Genomic DNA, 21,817 nt, shown 5'->3' with positions numbered 1-21,817 from the left:
TAAATTATCGTTCAGTTTGGCCCCTAAGACGAGGTTCTAATCTCGTTCCTGGTACTTCATAGCACAAAAACATTACCTCATGTTATCTGGATTGCTCTTTAGGTTTTATCACCCAAAGACATCGATAGCTCTGTCAGTGCTATCTATAGAGGCCCATCCTCAGTGGAACACACACACAATAGTTAACAGAACACTCTATTCTGTTGAATAAAACAACCATTATCATGCAATACAAGCATTATAACATAATCTTGCAATTTTCCACGACACGACAAGCCGAGCTGGTTCATGAAAACAACTAACTTTCCAGTCTTGGCACATACTTCTTATACATTTTCCTCCTTACATCACACCCATAGTAAACTCCTCTTAATGACTCATTCCCTCTGGCATTTAGCCACCGTTATCTTATTGCCTTGCACTAAGTTTAGTTTGGTTTCATATTAGGGCATGGAAACAGTAGAGCCACAGCAATAGTTTAAAAAGACAGACATGTTCTTGACTAAGACAGGTGAGTGCATGTAGGACCAGTCCTTGGCACTTTACAGAAATAACCAGACATGTCATCCTGCTAACTCCTCTGAAAGGGACACCCATGTTCTGGAAAAGACCCAAGCGGTGTAACCATAGCAACAGTATATCAGGCGATAACACAGTTACAGGAATAACCAGTCGTGTCCACACCCCGACAGGTGCATGTCTAATGGTGTCTAATGACCCAGGGCACACATAGAGTGCACTAGTTTTGCTGACTATCCTGAAATATATAATGGCCACACATGTTCTGGAAAATTCTCAATAGAATCAAATCAGAGAAGGGAAGAATCAATTTTAGACACAGAATTCTGAGGGAGAACCCAGAAACTTTATTTGCCGACTGCTCACACAACAGGACTGTTGCAAACCTGTTATTTTACACAGACCACACTACTGCCTGGTATACAGCTGTAACCAGGCATTTCAGCTATACCACAAAGAAAGGCATCTGCAAGAGAAGGCAAATCCACATTTTTGAGGACAGTGAGAAGGATCAGGAAAACAGGTTTCTGACGGTGAACATGTACCAGAACGGCACTGTCATGGTCCAGGGCAGTGAGGCTGCACTCAGCTCTTTTGTGCAAGACTTCCCCACCCTAAGGAAGATAGCGGAAACAAAAAAGACAAGGACAGCACCCCGACCTCTCCCCTCAGGCACCCCAACAGCAGGAGCCCAGGCCCACACCTACACCCACACAACAGGTCTATCCTCCCCCCTGCCTGCCTACCAACACCAGAGCCAAGACCACACTACCATCAGCCTACTGAGAGACAGGCTGGCTCTGTTAGAGGTATGGGTTAATGAGCTACACCACCTCGAGCCCAGACACAGAGCTACTACAGGACCAGATCAACCAGTGCAGGGCGCAGCTGAAGAACTCTGTCCAGGAGCTGAGCACAGCTCTTGAGGAGGTAAAGGCCACCATGAGGAGAGAGCTGGAGCAGGTAAAGGAGGAGATGGCAAAGGAATTTTCTGTCATCAAGAGGGTGCTACAGCACAGAGAGCAGACTGTAGATACCCCTAGAGAGAAGCTGTAGCCCCTAACGACCCCACTGACCCACCTTCACCCACAACCCCCCCCCCCCCCCCATACCGACAACCCTTTACCCACACCCCCAGTCAACAAGGAGGCTCACATGGGGACACCTACTACAGAGAGAAGCTCTCTGCCCCCCCCTGACACACCCCCACACACCCTCCTTGTACACAGGCCCTGTGTACCCCATCCCCTGACTGTAAAACCCACTGATGTGGCCATCCTCATTGACTCAAATGGGAAATTCATCCAAGAGGATAAACTCTTCCCCCACCACAAGGTGTCCAAAATATGGTGTCCAAAAACACAGGATGCACTCCACATCCTGTCCCAGTCTGACTTTGGCACACCAGTCCACATTATTATTCACACCGGCACCAACAACCTGCGAGAGGAGCAGGAGAGAGTAGGGAGCTCTGGTCAACAGAGTAGCAGAGAGGGCCTTTGAGTGGTTCCCCAACTCCCACATCCCCATCTCCACTCTGCTGCCCCGCAAAGACTTTCATCCCCATACCATTCAGAAAGTCAACCCTGACATCACCAGAGGGTGTGGCCTACTCCCGAACGTGCACGTTGCTCACCACCCAACAATCACCCCAGAGCATCTGCACGACCACTCGCACCTGAGGAAGCAGACAGTAGGGATGTGTGCCAAGTCTCATCACGAACCGGCTCAAAGCCCGTAACAAAAGGGAGACCACGTGGAGATAAGGAATAACAAAACATATATTTATTAAATAAAGTAACTAAGTACAATATACAATGGTGTGTGTAATCAGTAGTGTAAGTGAGTGTTTATCATGCATGAATGTGATAATGCAGGGTGTTGAAAGGTGCCAAAGCAAACAACCAAAAAGCACCAAGATACACAACAAAATCTATCAAGGTGTCTGCATGGAGAGAGTCTCTTCCATGAATGGGGAAGTGGTGTATTTATCCTGGGACACACTGGGCCCAGGTGTTTCCCATGTAGCTGACGACCCTCCCAACTCCGCCCACCGGCATCCTAATAAGGAAACAAGAACAGAGAGAGAATACGTCAGACAGAGTGGGAGGGTCGTCACACGTGGTACTTGGTAGACAAACATCCCATGCCGCAGAGGACCACCCAGATACCCCTACCAGACCACTGCACCACCAAGGAGCCCCAGGCACTCTCAACGCCCCACCAGACCCAGCGCACCCCACAGGCCCCACCCACCACCAGAGCATCACCACATTCATCGGCTTAGCCAGACTGGACCGGGCCCAGCCTACTACCCCGCATCAGACCACCACCTCTACCAGACCAGAGAGGAAGCCCCAAGGCCCAGACCTGGCCCCCCTCCACTTCACAGGGTCCAACAGCAGGACCAGGGCAGCTACGCAGAGGTCGTCAGAGGACATGAGAACCCTGTAGGATTAAGTGAGATTAAACAGCTCCTCCAATACATCTGCACTAAACACACGCACACACACACACACACACACACACACACACACACACACACACACACACACACACACACACACACACACACAGACACACACACACACACCTATTGTACTAAAAGTTTACTTGTTCAATGAATAGGAACATATATATACAGTTGAAGTCAGAAGTTTACATACACTTAGGTTGGAGTCATTAAAACTCGTTTTTCAACCAGTCCACAAATTTCTTGTTCACAAACTATAGTTTTGGCAAGTCGGTTAGGACATCTACTTTATGCATGACACAAGTAATTTTTCCAACAATTGTTTACAGACAGATTATTTCACTTATTTCACTGTATCACAATGTTTACATACACTACATACACAAAGTTTACATACACTAAGTTGACTGTGCCTTTAAACAGCTTGGAAAATTCCAGAAAATGATGTAATGGCTTCAGAAGCTTCTGATAGGCTACTTGAAATCATTTGAGTCAATTGGAGGTGTACTTGTTGATGTATTTCAAGGCCTACCTTCAAACTCAGTGCCTCTTTGCTTGACATCATGGGAAAATCAAAGGAAAACAGCCAAGACCTCAGAAAAAGAATTGTAGACCTCCACAAGTCTGGTTCATCCTTGGGAGCAATTTCCAAACGCCTGAAGGTACCACGTTCATCTGTACAAACAATAGTACGCAAGTATAAACACCATGGGACCACACAGCCATCATACCGCTCAGGGAAGGAGACGCGTTCTGTCTCCTAGAGATGAACGTACTTTGGTGCGAAAAGTGCAAATCAATCCCAGAACAACAGCAAAGGACCTTGTGAAGATGCTGGAGGAAACAGGTACAAAATTATCTATATCCACAGTAAAATGAGTCCTATATCGACATAACCTGAAAGGCCGCACAGCAAGGAAGAAGCCACTGCTCCAAAACCGCCATAAAAAAGCCAGACTACGGTTTGCAGCTGCACTTGGGGACAAAGGTCGTACTTTTTGGAGAAATGTCCTCTGGTCTGATGAAACAAAAATAGAACTGTTTGGCCATAATGACCATCGTTATGTTTGGAGGAAAAAGGGGGACGCTTGCAAGCCGAAGAACACCATCCCAACCGTGAGGTACGGGGGTGGCATCATGTTGTGGGGGTGCTTTGCTGCAGGAGGGACTGGTGCACTTCACAAAATAGATGGCATCATGACGATGGAAAATTATGTGGATATATTGAAGCAACATCTTTGAGACATACTTGAGACAAACTTCCAAAGTTGTGGCAAAATGCTTAAGGTCAACAAAGTCAAGGTATTGGGGTGGCCATCACAAAGCCCTGACCTATATCCCATAGAAAATTTGTGGGCAGAAATGAAAAAGCGTGTGCGAGCAAGGAAGCCTACAAACCTGACTAAGTTACATCAGCTCTGTCAGCAGGAATGGGCCAAAATTCACCCAACTTATTGTGGGAAGCTTGTGGTAGGCTACCTGAAATGTTTGACCCAAGTTAAACAATTTAAAGGAAATTCTACCAAATACTAATTGAGTGTATGTAAACTTCTGACCCACTGGGAATGTGATGAACGAAATAAAAGCTGAAATAAATCATTCTCTCTACTATTATTCTGACATTTCACATTCTTAAAATAAAGTGGTGATCCTAACTGACCTAAGACAGGTTATTCTTACTAGGATTAAATGTCAGGAATTGTGGAAAAACTGAGTTTAAATTAATTTGGCGTAGGTGTACGTAAACTTCCAACTTCAACTGTATATAACATATATTGTTTTTGCTGTTATCCTGTTTATCTCACTCTTAACAACGTAATAGTTGGTAGTTACTGTATTTATGACTGCTATTCTTTCTTTTTGCAATATGAAATCACTATCAGTTAGCATGTGGAACATTCAGGGCCTAATCTCATCATTCTTTGGACTGAAGAGTTTAGCACTGAAGTTCAACAATAAACTTAAAGATGTTGACGTCATCATTCTGTAGGAGACATGGTGTAAAGCTGACATTGTCACTCACTGTCCCACAGACTCTGGAGGATTGATAATTTGGTACAAATCCGAACTAAAAAATCTAATTGATCCCCTCAAAATGGGTAAATATCACATTTGGTTAAAACTGAAAAAATAACTTGTACTGACAGAAAATATGTGTTCCTTTGCGCAATATATATCCCCCCTCAGAATCCCCAAATTACTCAGAGGAGATCTTCCCCACCCTTGAAGAAGAGACGTGCCATTTCCAGGCCCAGGGAAATGTTCTCATCTGTGGGGACACAAATGCGCGCACAGGAATACTACCTGATCTAACGACCATATGAGGGGAAAGCTTTATTTCAGGCCATACTGTTTCTAACTGCCTTAATCTCACCCATAGAAACAACAGTGACAGCACCATCAACAAAAACGGAAGGGATCTGTTGCAGCTCTGTCGAAGCCAGGGTCTGTACTTTGTTAATGCTAGGTTACAGGGGGACTCTTTGGGGAGATTCACCAATTGCTCACCTCTTGGCCACAGCACAGTAGACTATAGGATTACAGACATTGACCCTTTCTCTCTCAGCTCATTCACTGTCAAGCCACTAACACCTCTGTCTGATCACAGCCAAATTACATTGTTCCTCAAAAGAACAGACATGGAAACAACCACACATTCACAGCCCAGTAAGCTATACAACATCAGAAATTCATACAGATGGGCCCAAAACAGCACAGACGAATACTAGAAAGTAACCTGTAACCAAAAAATCCAAACTCTCAAAATATTTTTAAAAAGACCACAGATGACAACTGGTTTGATGCAGATTGTAAAATTACAATCCAACCAAAAGCACAGAGACCCAAATAATGGTGAATTACACCTTCATTACTGTGAGACTTTAAAATTATAAAAACGTACACTCAGAACCAAAAACAAAAAAGCACAGTGCAACAGTGCAAAAGCTGACACTAATTGAGTAGTCCATAAACACAAACAACTTCTGGCAAAATTGGGGGGAAAAACTACAAAAAACTAAATGAGAGGAATTAGTGATACAAAATGGTGACATATGGACAACCCATTTTAAAACACTCTACAACAGCGTTCAAATTGACACAAACGCAGAACAATGCCAAATTCATGAGAAGTTGAATGGATTAGAAAAAGCTATAAAGGACAATCAAAATCCATTGGACTCCCCAATTACTGACTAGGAGCTCTATAAGAAACTTCAGGCTCTCAAATTAAAAAAAGCATGCAGAACTGATAGCATCCTAAAGGAGATGCTGAAACCCACTAGTGCAAAATTTCAATTGGCTATATTAAAACTGTTTAATTTGATCCTGAGTGTAAGTTATTTCCCTGATATCTGGAATCAAGGACTCATAACGCCAATCTTTAAGAACAGAGACAAATTTGACCCTAACAATTACAGAGGCATTTGTGTGAACAGTAACCTGGGGAAGGTTTTCTGTAGTATTATAAATGTAAGAGTTCTAAACTTCCTTAATAAGCACAATGTCTTGAGTAAAAGCCAAATTGGATTTATACCAAAACATCGCACGACTGATCATATTTGCACCTCACACCCTGATAGATAATTATGTCCACCAAAATAATAGCAAAATATACACTTGCTTTCTTCCAAAAAGAATTTGATTCTATTTGGCATACAGGACTGTTCTACAAAGTTATTGAAAGTGGTGTACGGGGTAAAACATATTACATAATTAAATCAATGTATACTGGCAATACGTGCAGCATTAAAATTGGCAAGAAAATAACAGAATTATTTAACCAGGGACGGGGCCTTCGCCAGGGTTGCAATCTGAGCCCTGCACTCTTCAATATTTACATCAACGTATTGGCCACTATTCTAGAAAAATCCTCAGCCCCTGGTGTTAGTCTCCACAATTCAGAGGTTAAATGCCTACTCTTCACAGATGACCTATGCCTGCTGTCACCCACAGCACATGGCCTACAGCAGAGCCTGGACCTACTAGAGCAGTACTGCCAGACCTGGGCAATGGCAGTAAACCCCAGAAAGACTAAAATAATGCTTTTCCAGAGAAGATCCAGATCTCAGGGAATTAGACCAAAGTTCTCAATTGGTACAAAATATATAGAGTACTGCACACACTACAATTACTTAGGTTTAAAAATAAGCTCAACTGGACACCTTAATGATGCAGTGAATGAACTGAGAGAGAAAGCACGCAGGGCATTCTACGCCATTAAAAAACAAATTGAAATTGAAATACCTATTCAAATTTAGCTAAAACTAATTGAATGTGTCATTGAACCAGCAAGGTGTGGGGTCTACTTGCAAAACAAGATTTCACCAAATGGGACAAACACCCCATTGAAACCCTACATGCAGAGTTCTGTAAGATTCTCCTACATGTCCAGAGGAAAACTACAAACAATGCATGCAGGGCAGAATTAGGCCAATATCCACTAATAATAAAAACTAAAAAAAAAAGCAATTCAGTTTTGGAAACATCTCAAATACAGTGAACCCCTCTCATATCATTACTAAGCCAAGCAATGCCAAGAGCTGAACAAAGAAAATAGTCCCATCATCCATCTGGTCTTGGGGCTGAGTTCACAATCCTGTTCTACTAACGCACTGAAGCCTCAGGACCAGAACATCCAATCAATCAGAATAAAACTAATTACAACACAGTCAAAACAAAACTACATTGCTTATTGGGAAACACAAGCACAAAGCAAAATGCAGTGCTATCTGGCCCTAAATCGACAGTACACCGTGGCTAACTATTTAACCTTGGTTACTGATCAAAACCTTAAAAAAACCTTGACAAAGTACAAGCTCAGTGAGCACAATCTTACCATTGAGAAGGGTAGACAAAGGAAAATCAGGCTCCCTGTAGAGGAAAGGCTGTGCAACCACTGCACAACAGTAGAACCTGAAACAGATCTGCATTTCCTGACAAAATGTAAAAAATATAAAACAATTAGAGAGTGTCATTTCCCCAAATTTGAAACCCTCATTCAAAGTTTCAAAGACCTCTCTGATGAGGATAGACTACTACCCATCCTGTTGGGGGAGGACGCAGGGAGCTGTGGGTTGGCAGCGCACTACATTGCTGCCTGCCATAAGATGAGGGACAGTGTCTGACAGACCAATCAACCTGCACATTTCCTCTACTGTATGCTTATTGTTATTGTTCAATGTATGGTTATTTTGACCCTTGGTTATTGTTACTGTTGTCCTGTTGACAATTTTTATTATTATTTTAATATTGTAAATATCCAAAGTAAGCTTTGGCAATATGTACATTGTTACGTCATGCCAATAAAGCAAAGTGAATTGAGAGAAAGAGAGAGAATGACAGAGAGAGAGAGAGATAATGACAGAGAGAGAAAGAGAGAGATAATGACAGAGAGAGAGAGATAATGAGAGAGAGAGAGAGAGAGTGTAACTTACCGAAGGAGAGCAGGACCTGTTTGTTGAGTTGTTGGCCAATAGCATACTCCAAGGTCAAGCTGGTTGACCAAACCACATCCATTATTATCATATTTCCCACGATGCTCTATTGCAGTTAGATTTCTTAAAAATAGTTTGTTTCCATATCTGTTTTTGCATGTACATTGATTGATTTATTAATATATTAATTAATTTTATGCTACACAAAGATAAATAACATACTTTTTTCTAAACTAATCCAATCTGTAAATTGGATTTATTGCACCGTTACTGAAATTGTTGTTCCCGATTTAGCTGGTTTAGGTAGTCTCAATTATTCTTTTTTTAAATCCTGACATTCATTCTAAATGTAAATTGTGGGTGAATTAAAGTCCATGGTCCAAAACACAGTAAAGGCTGGTCACCAGGAAACCACATCTAAGGCTGGCCACCAGAGAAAACACAACAAAGGCTGGTCACTAGACTATGCTGGTCTATGCTATTTTTTTCAGCAGGTTACAGTACAGTATATCGGTTTATCAAAGTAAGGTGGATAACACCTTGGTCCTGCTTTCTGACATTCCCCTCAGGTCTTGAAGTGCGTGGTGTGTCCAAGCAGCAGACTAATGAAGATCAGTAGTTTATATGAAAATCATTCCTGCATGTATCGTCCTGGCCCTAAAGCTGATCTGGGTACTGATCATCTGAGTAGAGATGTGTTCATATCATTCCATAATTACAGTTCCTCTTGTTGTCCTGCTGTTGATGTACTCATGTTTGTATTTGATTACATTTATATGAGGTGACTGAAAGACACGGTCTCTTTTTCATGTGAATGTTTGTGCCTATGTTTCCATGTAGAGATTCAGCTGGTGGTGTTCAGTTCATCAGTTCTCCCCATTGATCAATATCTCCATTAAAACAGGTTTAGCGTCATCCTTAACACTATCAGAGAAAATGTGAAATGTTATCGAATAGAGATGAAGCAAGGTTTATTCAAACAACAATCACAATTACAAAACATGACAATGGTCATCCCTTAATTAAGTGAAAAGCGCATTGAAGATGAGCAGTTCCATTCTAGCCTTATGTGTAGTATAGAACAACACATTTGACCTCGACAAGTTCAGCAAGCTCAATTATTTTACCCTACATCCAAGAACAAAACACAAATCTTAACTCTCCAATTTTAAGATTAATCTATAACTTTTAAATATGACGTAATATTATCAGAATGAGAAATCAGTGGTTATAAACTGAGGAACTGACGTCTGTGAAGTCACAGCTGGTTTGGCCCCATTGTACCATTGTTGCACAGCAGTCTTTCTGTTGCACTATTTCCTAGTAGTTTTACTGGGCACTTCTGGTTAATGATGAGACTGGAGAAAGGGGTGGCTGCTGATCTGGACCATTGACAAATCTCTGGTGAATCCTTTAGACCTCTGAGCCAGGGCTTTTGCCAGTTGTACCTGTGTTGACTTTGGGCAGAGTTGTGTCTTTAGAGTTGCCAACTGCTCCTGTTTTGAGTTTGGGCGTGGCCATCTTGTCTTGCTTGAGTGTCATGCGCTCCTTATCAGGGATATTGCCAACCGCACCTGATTTGAGATTGAATCTGACCTGCTCCTTGAACACAATCGCCTTGTGTTGCTCACGGGCTTTCTTATAGTTAAAGTAGTGACCTAAGCCATTGCTGACACTCTCCATGACACCCTGTGCTATGGCTCTGAAGTTACGAGACTGCTCTTCCTTCTCCTCGCACTTGGCCTCCTCCTTCTCTCTCAGGCTCTGTATCTCCTCCTTCATGGCTGCCTCTTTCTCTGTGAAGCCCTTAGCCATCAGCTTTTCCTGCTCATGGAGCTTGCTATCTAGCGCTCTCTCCAACTCCTGTTGCTTCTCCTTCGCCTCCTGGACCATCTTAGCCTAGAATCACAGAGGGACAACATAACAAGCAAGCTGCATCTTCTCAAAGACTACTGTGTTTACCTTCCTCAATTACTACAATCTATCTGTGGTTATAGTTAAAAATATATAATTTTATGAGACATGATATACTATAGGTTCCCAGTGTCCATACATACCTCTAGCTGACAGATTCCCTCCTGATGACTCCTCTCCCTCTCCTGGATCAGTTTCTCTAACTGGTGCTGTTTCTCTGCCTCCATCTTCACTGCCTGTTCAGCCAGGGCTCTCTTCTCTTGCTCCTCTGTGTCAGAAAAGACAGTAGCCAATGGCTATTTCTCATGTGCAAACTGATTGATTCCTGGTCTGAAAACCATTTGAACACCAAAATGTGGCCCAGTATCTGAGATAAAAGTAAGAGGATTGATGTCTTTCATTTTTGCATTGTTGTTTTCCTTTGTTTTTCTCTTTTGTTAATTTTGTTGGTGGCTTGGGGGGGTGACATCTTGGATGGTTAAGAGGCATCTGTCGGGAAAATGTGGGGGGATCTTGGAGGGTTAGCGGTTGGGAGCTTGGGCCAGTGGCCGATAGGTGGCTGGTTCAGGTCCCCATTTTGACATGGTGGAAGACCTGTCGACGTGCCCTTGGGCGGTGCTTGGACCCTGGTTGATATTGTGGGTCACTGTGGATGGGAGTCTGTTAGATGACTGAATGTAATGCAAATGTTGAGCGGCTTCACTGCAGGTAGATTGTATGTTCAATAAAAATATATAATAACAAAAAGAGGTGCGTCAGGCCACAAAGGCATACATGGTGTTTTCCAGATGCGAGTCAGTAACAGACTACTACTACTTACATTAACACTAAAAGATTCAAAGTGGATTCAAAACAATTTATTTATGAACTGAAATGCATTTTATATACAACTTCAAATGATAATATCCAAATTAATCATATTTTGCTTCAATAGACAACATTCTCAAAGAATATAATACCATAAAAAGAAGACTGAACAAAAATAGAAACGCAACATGTAAAGTGTTGGTCCCATATTTCACAAGCTGAAATAAAATATCTCAGAAATTTTCCATACACATAAAAAGCTTCTTTCTCTAAATTTCTTGGCACAAATGTGTTACATCCCTGTTAGTGAGCATTTCTCCTTTGCCAAGATAATCCATCCACCTGACAGGTGCGGCATATCAAGAAGCTGATTAAACAGCATGATCATTACAGAGATGCACCTTGTGCTGGGAACAATAAAAGGCCACTCAAATGAGCAGTTGTCACACAACACAATGCCATAGATGTCTGAAGTCGAGGGAGCATGCAATTGGCATGCTGATTGCAGGAATGTCCACCAGAGCTGTTGCCAGAGAATTGAATGTTCATTTCAGTATGTCTAACCGGCCTCAACACCGCAGACCACATGTAACCACACCAGCCCAGGACCTCCACATCCACTTTCTGCACAAACTGTCTCAGGGAAGCTCATCTGCATGCTCGTCGTCCTCAACAGTGTCTTGACCTGACTGCAGTTTGGCCACCTTCGATGACCACTGGCATGCTGGAGAAGTGTGCTCTTCACGGATGAATCACAGTTTCAACTGTACAGGGCAGATGGCAGACAGCATGTAGGGTGTCGTGTTGGCGAGCGGTTTGCTGATGTCAACATTGTGAACAGAGTGCCCCATGGTGGCGGTGGGGTTATGGTGTGGGCCAACATAAGCAACGGACAACAAACACAATTGCATTTTATCGATGGCAAGTTGAATGCACAGAGAAACTGTGACGAGATCCTGAGGCCCATTGTCCTACAATTCATCCGCGGCCATCACCTCATGTTTGAGCATGATAATGCACGGCCCAATGTCGCAAGGATCTATACACAATTTTTGGAAGTTGAAAATGTCCCAGTTCTGGGATGCTCTGGATCGACATTGTGTTCCAGTTCCTGCCAACATTCAGCAACTTCACACAGCTATTGAAGAGGAGTGGGACAATATTCCTGTCACGCCTTGACCTTAGAGATCCTTTTAATTCTCTATTTGGTTAGGTCAGGGTGTGACGAGGGTGGGTAATCTATGTTTTCTATTTCTTTGTTGGCCGGGTATGGTTCCCAATCAGAGGCAGCTGTCTATCGTCGTCTATGATTGGGGATCATACTTAGGCAGCCTTTTTTCCACCTTAGTTTGTGGGATCTTGATTTTGTATAGTTGCTGTGGAGCCTGCAGAACTTTACGTTCGTTTTGTCTTTTATTGTTTTTTCGGTGTTCATTTGTAATAAAAGTAAGATGTTCGCCTACCACGCTGCACCTTGGTCTAATTCTTCCATCAACGAGCGTAACAATTCCACAATCAATGGACTGATCAACTCTATGCAAAGATGCGTTGTGCTGCATGAGGCAAATGGTGGTCACACCAAATATTGACTGGTTTTCTGGTCCACATCCTACCTTTTTTTTAAGGTATCTGTGACCAACAGATGCATATCTGCATTCCCAGTCATGTTAAATCCATAGATTAGGGCCTAATGAATTTATTTCAGTTGATTGATTTCCTTAAGTGTAATTCAGTAAAATCTTTGAAATTGTTGCGTTTATATTTTTGTTCAGTGTATATTATGATTGCAGAAAAGTCTTAGTTATAGTCTAGAAATGTTTTTATTAAAGCTTCTAGATTTAAGCGCTATACTAGTACAGTGATAATTTCACAAATCTGTAAATACATATACTGTATGAGAAAAATAATACATCACTCTTGCATATAAAGCTTATACTGATACTAAGCATGGCTATCAACTTGACTTTTCGCTTCACATTGCTAGATAAAGCTAACAAATGTGTACATGCTCAGGTAATACACAATGTTTCTACTTCATAAAAGCTCCCTTCATGAGCTTATATTGAAAGAAAGTGTTGGCAGCGTCCAATCCAAATCGAAGAACAGGCATGACTGTAGACTCAAGGAAACCACCTCCTTCCTTCCCAGGTGTGTTGCTCTTCTTGAACTCCTCTATCTCCTGTCTCATTAAGTCAGCCTTCTCCTTGTGGCCCTTCTCCAGCAGATCCTTCTGCTCCTGCACCTTGCACTCCAAGGCCCTGTGGAAGTCCCGTTCCTGTTGCTTCATCTCCTCCTTCGTCTTCTCTTCCATCTGCTTCAACTTCTCGTCTTTGCTTCTGCGATCGTCCTCCATGGTGCGCTCCATCTCCAACCGTTTCTCTTCAGCAGCCTTCTTCTCCTGCTCCAGCACAGCTGATCTCTCCTTCTCCTCTGCATGGTCCAAAGGAAGAGTTGAGGTAGGAAAACACTCTACCTTCTGGACTACTCATATTCTCTCTCATATGGAGTCAACAGACAGCCCCTGATCTTTTCCATGTTCTGGAGTAGGCCATAACTTTTAGATTACTCTTTCAAACATCCCAGATCTATGTTGACTTAACATCCCAGATCTATGTTGACTTCGTGCAAGATTATCACCAATTGATTGTGAGAAGTCACTCCAACCAGAAACCTGAATGGACCCAGATAATAACATCCCAATGCTATATTTTGGACTTACCGTGGATCTTTTTCTCATTTTCGGTCAATTTTTTGTCAGCTTGTAGGATGGAATTCTTCTCTAGACTCTTCTCCCTCAGGAACTGCTCAAGAATCTCCTCAGCCTGCAGAAAATACCCCAAAAGGCCACATGTTTTATCATTGGTTGATGGCAATCTGTTTCTGGTATGATGCTGCAGATGGAAGCTAATGTGCATCATAACAGTAACAGAGGTTGATAGAAACAGCAATCCATCTACGAAATTGAAACTAAGTGGATCGGCCTGAAAGATGAGAACAGCTCCAGTGTTTAATATGGATTTTTTGATGAATGTTTCAGCCCTAGAAAGGATTCTTACCCTAACTCCTTTATCAGGCTTGGCCCGGTACTGTGCCACCATGTTGTCATGGTGACTGCAGTAAAGCTCATATCCTCCAGGTGTGGTGTAGATCCCCTCCTTAATCTTCTGGGCCATCGGAGCAGACAGCTTCTCCAGAAGGGCTGCACACTTCTTCTCTGAGGCATCCTCGTTCTGAATGAGAAGGACAGCGTAGTGCTTTGCAATGGCCACCTGCAGGAGTCAAGACTGTTTTAGGGAAGCATTTGTAAAAAGTGGTCCTTGACAGAGTTAAGAACTAAGGCAGTGTTTGTACCAGGCACAGATCTGAAATGATGACCCTTACCGCCAACGCTTTCAAGAAATCCCCATTTTCGTCTTTGAAGGATCGTTTCATGAAAGCCTGCGTGGCCTGGTGGTCTGAGCGGAGGTGATGAGCTGAAATCTGACCCATGTCCACAGGGAATAAGGCCTTCACCTCCTCCATGCCCCTCTGGTATACTACCTGGCCCTCATCCACAGCAGCCTGGTTCTCAATTTGAGCCATGGCCAGCACCGCATTCTCCAGACAGGGCACAGAGCCTTTGGCTATGGTCTCCACATAGGTGTTAACCAAGTGGCCGAGCACTGCAATCAGACAGAGGCGGGAAGAAAAATATAAGTGTATACATTTGGTGGTACAATAACATAGGCTACATTGTTTTTATTACACCTTTATTTAACCAGGTAGGCTAGTTGAGAACAAGTTCTCATTTACAACTGCGACCTGGCCAAGATAAAGCAAAGCAGTGCGACACAAACAACAACACAGAGTTACACATGGAATAAACAAGCGTACAGTCAATAACACAATAGAAAAAAAAGAAAGTCTATATACAATGTGTGCAAATGGCATGAGGAGGTAAGGCAATAAATAGGCCATAGTAGCGAAGTAATTACAATTTAGCAAATTAACACTGGAGTGATAGATGTGCAGATGATGATGTGCAAGTAGAAATACTGGTGTGCAAGAGCAGAAAACAATATGGGGATGAGGTAGGTAGATTGGATGGGCTATTTACAGATGGGCTATGTACAGCTGCAGCGATCGGTTAGCTGCTCAGATAGCTGATGTTTAAAGCTAGTGAGGGAAATATAAATCTCCAGCTTCAGCAATTTTTGCAATTTGTTCCAGTCATTGGCAGCAGAGAACTGGAAGGAAAGGCGGCCAAAGCAAGTGTTGGCTTTGGGGATGACCAGTGAGATATACCTGCTGGAGTGCGTGCTACGAGTGGGTGTTGTTATCGTGACCAGTGAGCTGAGATAAGGCGGAGCTTTACCTAGCAAAGACTTATAGATGACCTGAAGCCAGTGGGTCTGGCGACGAATATGTAGCGAGGGCCAGCCGACGAGAGCATACAGGTCGCGGTGGTGGGCGGTATATGGGGCTTTGGTGACAAAACGGATGGTACTGTGATAGCAAATTGGATGGAGTCTAAGTAGAGTGTTGGAGGCTATTTTATAGATGACATTGCCGAAGTCGAGGATCGGTAGGATAGTCAGTTTTAAGAGGGTATGTTTGGCGGCGTGAGTGAAGGAGGCTTAGTTGCGAAATAGGAAGCCGATTCTAGATTTCATTTTGGATTGGAGATGTGTAATATGAGTCTGGAAGGAGAGTTTAGTCTAGCCAGACACCTAGGTATTTGTAGTTGTCCACATATTCTAAGTCAGAACCGTCCAGAGTAGTGATGCTAGTCGGGCAGGCGGGTGCGGGCAGCGAACGGTTGAAAAGCATGCATTTAGTTTTACTAGCTTTTAAGAGCAGTTGGAGGCCATGTAAGGAGTGTTGTATGGCATTGAAGCTCGTTTGGAGTTTGTTAACACAATGTCCAAAGAAGGGCCAGATGTATACAGAATGGTGTCGTCTGCGTAGAGGTGGATCAGGGAATCACCCGCAACAAGAGCGACATCGTTGATATATACAGAGAAAAGAGTCGGCCCGAGAATTGAACCCTGTGGTATCCCCATAGAGACTGCCAGAGGTTCGGATAACAGGCCCTCCGATTTGACACACTGAACTCTGTCTGAGAAGTAGGCGAGGCAGTAATTTGAGAAACCAAGGCTGTTGAGTCTGCTGATAAGACAGAGTCGAAAGCTTTGGCCAGGTCAATGAATACGGCTGCACAGTACTGTCTTTTATCAATGGCGGTTATGATATCGTTTAGTACCTTGAGCATGGCTGAGGTGCACCTGTGACCAGCTCGGAAACCGGACTGCACAGCGGAGAAGGTACAGTGGGATTCGAAATGGTCAGTGATCAGTTTATTAACTTGGCTTTCAAAGACTTTAGAAAGGCAGGGCAAGATGGATATAGGTCTGTAACAGTTTGGGTCTAGAGTGTCACCCCCTTTGAAGAGGAGGATGACCGCGGCAGCTTTCCAATCTTTAGGGATCTCGGACAATACGAGAGGTTGAACAGACTGGTAATAGGGGTTGCAACAATGACGGCGGATAATTTTAGAAAGAGAGGGTCCAGATTGTCTAGCCCAGCTGATTTGTACGGGTCCAGGTTTTGCAGCTCTTTCAGAACATCTGCTGTCTGGATTTGGGTGAAGGAGAAGCTGGGGAGGCTTGGGCAAGTAGCTGCGGGGGGTGCGGAGCTGTTGGCCGGGGTTGGGGTAGCCAGGAGGAAAGCATGGCCAGCCATAGAGAAATGCTTATTGAAACATTCAATGCCTCTGTGCAGAATCTGCTGATATTTGACTTACTTCTCCCGGTAACTTTGTGGCCCCCTTTGACAGTTTTTGTACGGCTCTCCTGGAAAATGAAGCGGCAGAAAGTATCTGCAACCTTTCGGAAGCTTCCACACAGGCCAGCCTCGTCCATGGAATCCAGGTGGGGCATGTTGGCAGGAGTTGTAGGGGTGGGGAATACAAAGCACTTGCGCGAGGGGAAGTAGTTCCGGATGCACTCTCGTGGGAGGTTGTACATCAGATTCTTTTTACCCCCACCTGAATGATAGTCAGCATTCACCATTACAGTTGACATTACTCTATTTTTAGGGCTGGTTTCCCAGACACAGACTAGGCCTTGTCCTGGACACAAAAGTGTGTTCAATGAAGAATCTCGTCTGGAGGCCTAATCTGTGTCTGGGAGACCGGCCCTTAGTTCACCATCCAAACACACAATCATTAACAGACACGCATATACAGAGATATGCTTAAATTAACATGAGGCAGAAGACTTTATGACCAATAAACAAACTGGATAAAATAATTGTGTCACTTGATTTATGAGTCTGTTTGATTATGAGTCTAATCCTACAATACATTTGCATAGGAATGATTTTAGAACGTGTAATTTAGCAAGTGTCAGAGCAAATATCAATCTTCTTGTTTTTCAACCTCTTTGTTCTTGTGAGAATGATTGTTCCAATTGTATAAATGTTCTTGGGGAGCACTATTCTAGAGACATTGTGCACAGTTGATCATTGGGGTGGTGGCTAGTGCTAATGTCACCTTTTCTGAGCTCCAGGGAATGCTCCAGATACTCATCTTCAGTGACGTTTCTGCCGTCGATCTCGAGTAGTAGAGTGAAATCTCTGATGGCCCACACAAAATTCGGAAAGAACTGCACAAACTGGGCGTCCCCTCCTTCCTCGTCATCGTGAGAGGATGAAGCTGCACTGGAAGAATTCACCTTGATCCGCTCTGTCAGCTCACTCACATATCTATAGGGCCGGTTGAGGATTGACTGATAAAAGCTACCAAAGTTTAAAAAAATACTGTGCGTCTGCATTGACATGTGCCTGCTACGGTTGTACAAGGACTTGCTATACAACAGTTATAGCATACAAGTCATTTCAGTTTCATTTTGAATGGACTGTGTCCACATGCACTGAGTAACCCCTAAGGGAATGGATATAACAAAGTACAGTGTATTGAACATTCTGCAAACACATAATTAATGCTGTCAGTAACACAATATATTGCTCCAAGTCTATAAGGACATTTTGCTCAGCATCCAATAGATATACAAACATACAGCACTTTCACTTTCAATATGAGAGGGAGTTCCAAGAAATGGCCCGGTTGGGGGAAATATCCCCTGTCCTGTTAAAGTCAACAGGAGAGGAAACAGGGGAGGTTTGCCATGGGGAAATAGATATTGGTTTAAAGGATACTGGAGGTTCTCCACGGCTTGATTGTCGATGGTCCCTCGACTGTTGTAGACCAGAGTACTGCTTAACAGAATGGCCAAGGAGAAGATCCAGGCATCATTCTTAGAATCTCCCTGAAACAAGTATGAAAACAGCAACATGTATTGGTGATCTGGCGAAATGTAATGAAATTATTTAAAATATATGTGTGTTTAGATATTTGTTCACTGTGCTGGATTACTAATGTGAATTTGAAAGACTGAACGTTGACCTCTCACCTTCTCCACATCCCCCAGCCCCTCTGTATCCAGCAGCACCAGGGTGTGGTCTCTTTTTTCAGGGTGAGGCACACACCACATCCAGATTCCTTTAGTCTTGGATTGGATGGTGGCTCCCAGGGCAAAACCTAAATCAATATTTCAAAGACCATTTTAAGAAAAAAAGTATGTAATACAATTTATTTCTAAACCAGTGTACAGATGAACATTTGTAAGTCGCTCTGGATAAGAGCGTCTGCTAAATGACTTAAATGTAAATGTAAAATAAACATTTAATTGGGCATTGACTATTGATGTACAGCTGATGATCAAACCAGTCTGTACATTTGAATTTGTTTCTCAGCATCAGTCTCACCTTTTCTCTTTCCAGCCAGCTTGTTCATGAGGTAGGACTTGCCGGTGCGGTACAGCCCGACCACCGACACCACTACGACTTTCTGGTTCAGTCCCATCAGGTACTTGATGGCACCAGGGACTACATGAAGCTCCCCGTCGGCGTTTTCGACCAGACACATTGGGGAATCCATGGTCAAGTAGCTTCACAGGATGATTAGCCTACAGCTCCCAGAAATAGTCAATCTATAATAAAAGTATTAATTAAATATAGTTCAAGTGAATTATTTATATAAGTTCATTATCGATTCCTTCTATAAATTAAGCTCACAATGTGAATATAGTCTAGGACTACTGCATAGGCTATGCAAATACATTATTAAAAAGATCTGCACCATGAAACAGCTTAGCCATATGCATGCAACATTTAGTTGAATTATTGTCCAATGTCAGCTTCAATTTCATTATGAAATTCGTCTGCAAAAATTTAATAGTTTCCTGCTATGGTACAGCATTCGTCGGTCCTACTTACATAGACGACTCCTCCAAAAATCCTCTCTAAACCAACTGAGGTTAATCGCAGAGGAACAATGTCCTGCTGGCTATATATTTGCTGCGAAACAGAAAGTGAAAGTTGCCTAGGCTATATTTTTGTTCACTTATTTTAACCAGTCCAATACGAGATTGACCTGACGCAAACTACTTTGTAATTCATCAACAAAATCTTTCAAAATGTCGGAAGGAAATGCAATAGAAATAGCCAATTATCGAGCTATTGTTCAACTAGGAATAATTCACGTGGTAGTCGGAACTAGAAACTGGAGAGAAGAAAAAACACGGAGCTCTAAAATCTCCGACTTCAGTGCGTTCATGTAAACTGGGAAATCTGGAGAAAAAAACGAGCTCCGACTGAGATTGATTTCCATCTCGGAATTCCAAATCGGGAAATCGGGCCTCTTTCTAGAGCTCCCACTTTCCGACATGAAGATAACTGAAGTCATGACATGATTTGACCTCGTTTTTTTACCGAGTTCCCAGTTGTCTTGAACGCACCATTATATACGTGCGATTCAACCAGTTAGGAAGTCTGACATTTCGGAATGTCCTAGTTCCCACTAGCACGTGATCGCGGCATTTAATGAATCACTGCGCAGAGCAGGGACTTTTATAAATCACCTATTTCTTTTACTATCCTAACGCTGACCACAGGCTGAATAATAACCCACTTCAGCGTTGCCGAGGTAAACTCCCTTGCACTGCTTACATTTAGGATTATTTTTTACATATTGATTTGCAAGTTGACTGGTTATATGAAAAATACTTGATCCATCCTTAATAATGTAGGCGTTTGCGGTTCATTAATTGATTAGATAACCAGAAAAAATCTTCTGACATAGGCTATATCTGCCACATGATTTAGCCTATGGTAGAAACAGTATGTGAACTTTTCTGTAGTCTACATGCTGGACATAAAATGTATGACAACGTACTGTATTGAGACTGAATTAGAGGGTGATGCCTCTGGAATTTATACACTGATTGAGTAGGTAAAGTTATGGAGATTGTACTCCTATTAGAGAGAAGGTGAGAAAGACAGTTCCTCAGTTTAGGGTTCTTTAATGTTGATTGGAGGTTAAATGTTTGCAATTCTGTGACATGTCACTCAGCTTTGATTATCCAATTAACTATCCATTTATCCATACAAGATGTGGTCTGGAAATAATAAACATGAATACAATGGCATCAATACTAAGGCGGCACATTCATTTAGCAATAACAGAACAAGATATACAGCTTTCATCTGTTGTAACAATCCAATGACTGTAACGAAATTACAAGTAGCTAGCAACATCAGACAAACCATCTAACAATGACAGGTGAAAATGTAGCTAACAATGTTAGATAGCTACCATAAAAAATAGACACAATTGATCAGTTTGGCCTGGCGGGCAGCTCTAGGAAGAGTTTTGGTGGTTCCAAACTTCTTCCATTTAAGAATGATGGAGGCCACTGTGTTCTTGGGGACCTTCAGTGCTGAAGCATTTTTTTTGGTACCCTTCCCCAGATCTGTGCCTCGACACAATCCTGTCTCTGAGCTCTATGGACAATTCCTTTGACCTCATGGCTTGGTTTTTGCTCGGACATGCACTGTTAACTGTGGGACCTTATATAGACAGGCGTGTGCCTTTCCAAATCATGTCCAATCAATTGAATTTACCACAGATGGACTCCAAGTTGTAAAAACATCTCAAGGATGATCAATGGAAACAGATGCACCTGAGTTCAATTTCTAGTATCATAGCAAGGGTTCTGAATACTTGTGTAAATAAAGGAACTGTATATAGAGACTTTACAGTTGGCACTATGTATTCGGACAGGTAGCATTCTCCTGGCATCCGCCACACCCAGATTTGTCTGTCAGACTGCCAGATGAGGGAGTGTGATTCATCACTCCAGAGAACGCGTTTCCACTGATCCAGAATCCAATGGCTGCGAGCTTTACACCACTCCAGCCGACGCTTGGCATTGCACATTGTGATCTTAGGCTTGTGTGTGGCTGCTCGGCCATGGAAACCCATTTCATGAAGCTCCCGACTAACTGTTCTTGTGCTGACATTGATTCTAGAGGGAGTTTGGAACTCTGTTGTGAGTATTGCAACCGAGAACATATGATATTTTACGCGCTTCAGCACTTGCCGGTCTCATGCTGTGAGCTTGTGTGGCCTACCACTTTGCGGCTGAGCCATTGTTGTTCCTAGACGTTTCCACTTCACAATAACAGCACTTACATTTGACCGAGCCAGCTTTAGCAGGGCAGAAATTTGACGAAGTGACTTGTTGGAGAGATGGCATCCTATGACTGTGCCATGTTGAAAGTCACTGAG

At 42.9% G+C, this 21,817-nt stretch overlaps 1 protein-coding gene across 2 annotated transcripts; it reads right to left on the bottom strand.

Moving 5' to 3' along the window:
- Nucleotides 1–9,381: 9,381 nt before the first annotated feature.
- LOC120064288 (guanylate-binding protein 1-like) lies at nt 9,382–19,949 on the bottom strand. 2 transcript variants are annotated; one of them, XM_039014743.1, is made up of 11 exons: nt 19,465–19,949; nt 18,955–19,178; nt 18,600–18,727; nt 18,346–18,455; nt 17,681–17,892; nt 16,931–17,173; nt 14,530–14,810; nt 14,205–14,417; nt 13,868–13,970; nt 10,485–10,609; nt 9,382–10,326 (listed from the first exon to the last, which is right to left on the bottom strand). In XM_039014743.1, exons 2-11 carry the CDS (start codon nt 19,124–19,126, stop codon nt 9,841–9,843), a joined length of 2,073 nt encoding a protein of 690 aa, XP_038870671.1. In that variant the 5' UTR covers nt 19,127–19,178; nt 19,465–19,949; the 3' UTR covers nt 9,382–9,840. The 2 variants fall into 2 exon arrangements, with proteins under 2 accessions (XP_038870671.1, XP_038870672.1); XM_039014744.1 differs by lacking the exons at nt 9,382–10,326; nt 10,485–10,609 and adding an exon at nt 12,839–13,578 and having other exon boundaries at nt 19,465–19,948.
- Nucleotides 19,950–21,817: the final 1,868 nt, after the last annotated feature.

The sequence above is a fragment of the Salvelinus namaycush genome, chromosome 19, assembly GCF_016432855.1.
Source record: "Salvelinus namaycush isolate Seneca chromosome 19, SaNama_1.0, whole genome shotgun sequence".
NCBI classification, from domain to species: Eukaryota; Metazoa; Chordata; class Actinopteri; order Salmoniformes; family Salmonidae; genus Salvelinus; species Salvelinus namaycush.
Note: the sequence above shows the minus strand (reverse complement) of the source record. Positions and strands in the feature narration are given on the sequence as shown.

Bases quoted from the DNA above. Each gene is read 5' to 3' on its own strand.
- LOC120064288 (XM_039014743.1), bottom strand. From the start codon at position 19,126: ATGGATTCCCCAATGTGTCTGGTCGAAAACGCCGACGGGGAGCTTCAT. The intron at 18,456-18,599 runs GTGAGAGGTCAA...TACTTGTTTCAG, and splicing joins GGCTGGGGGATGTGGAGAAG to GGAGATTCTAAGAATGATGC. The intron at 14,418-14,529 runs GTAAGGGTCATC...TGACTCCTGCAG, and splicing joins ATTTCTTGAAAGCGTTGGCG to GTGGCCATTGCAAAGCACTA.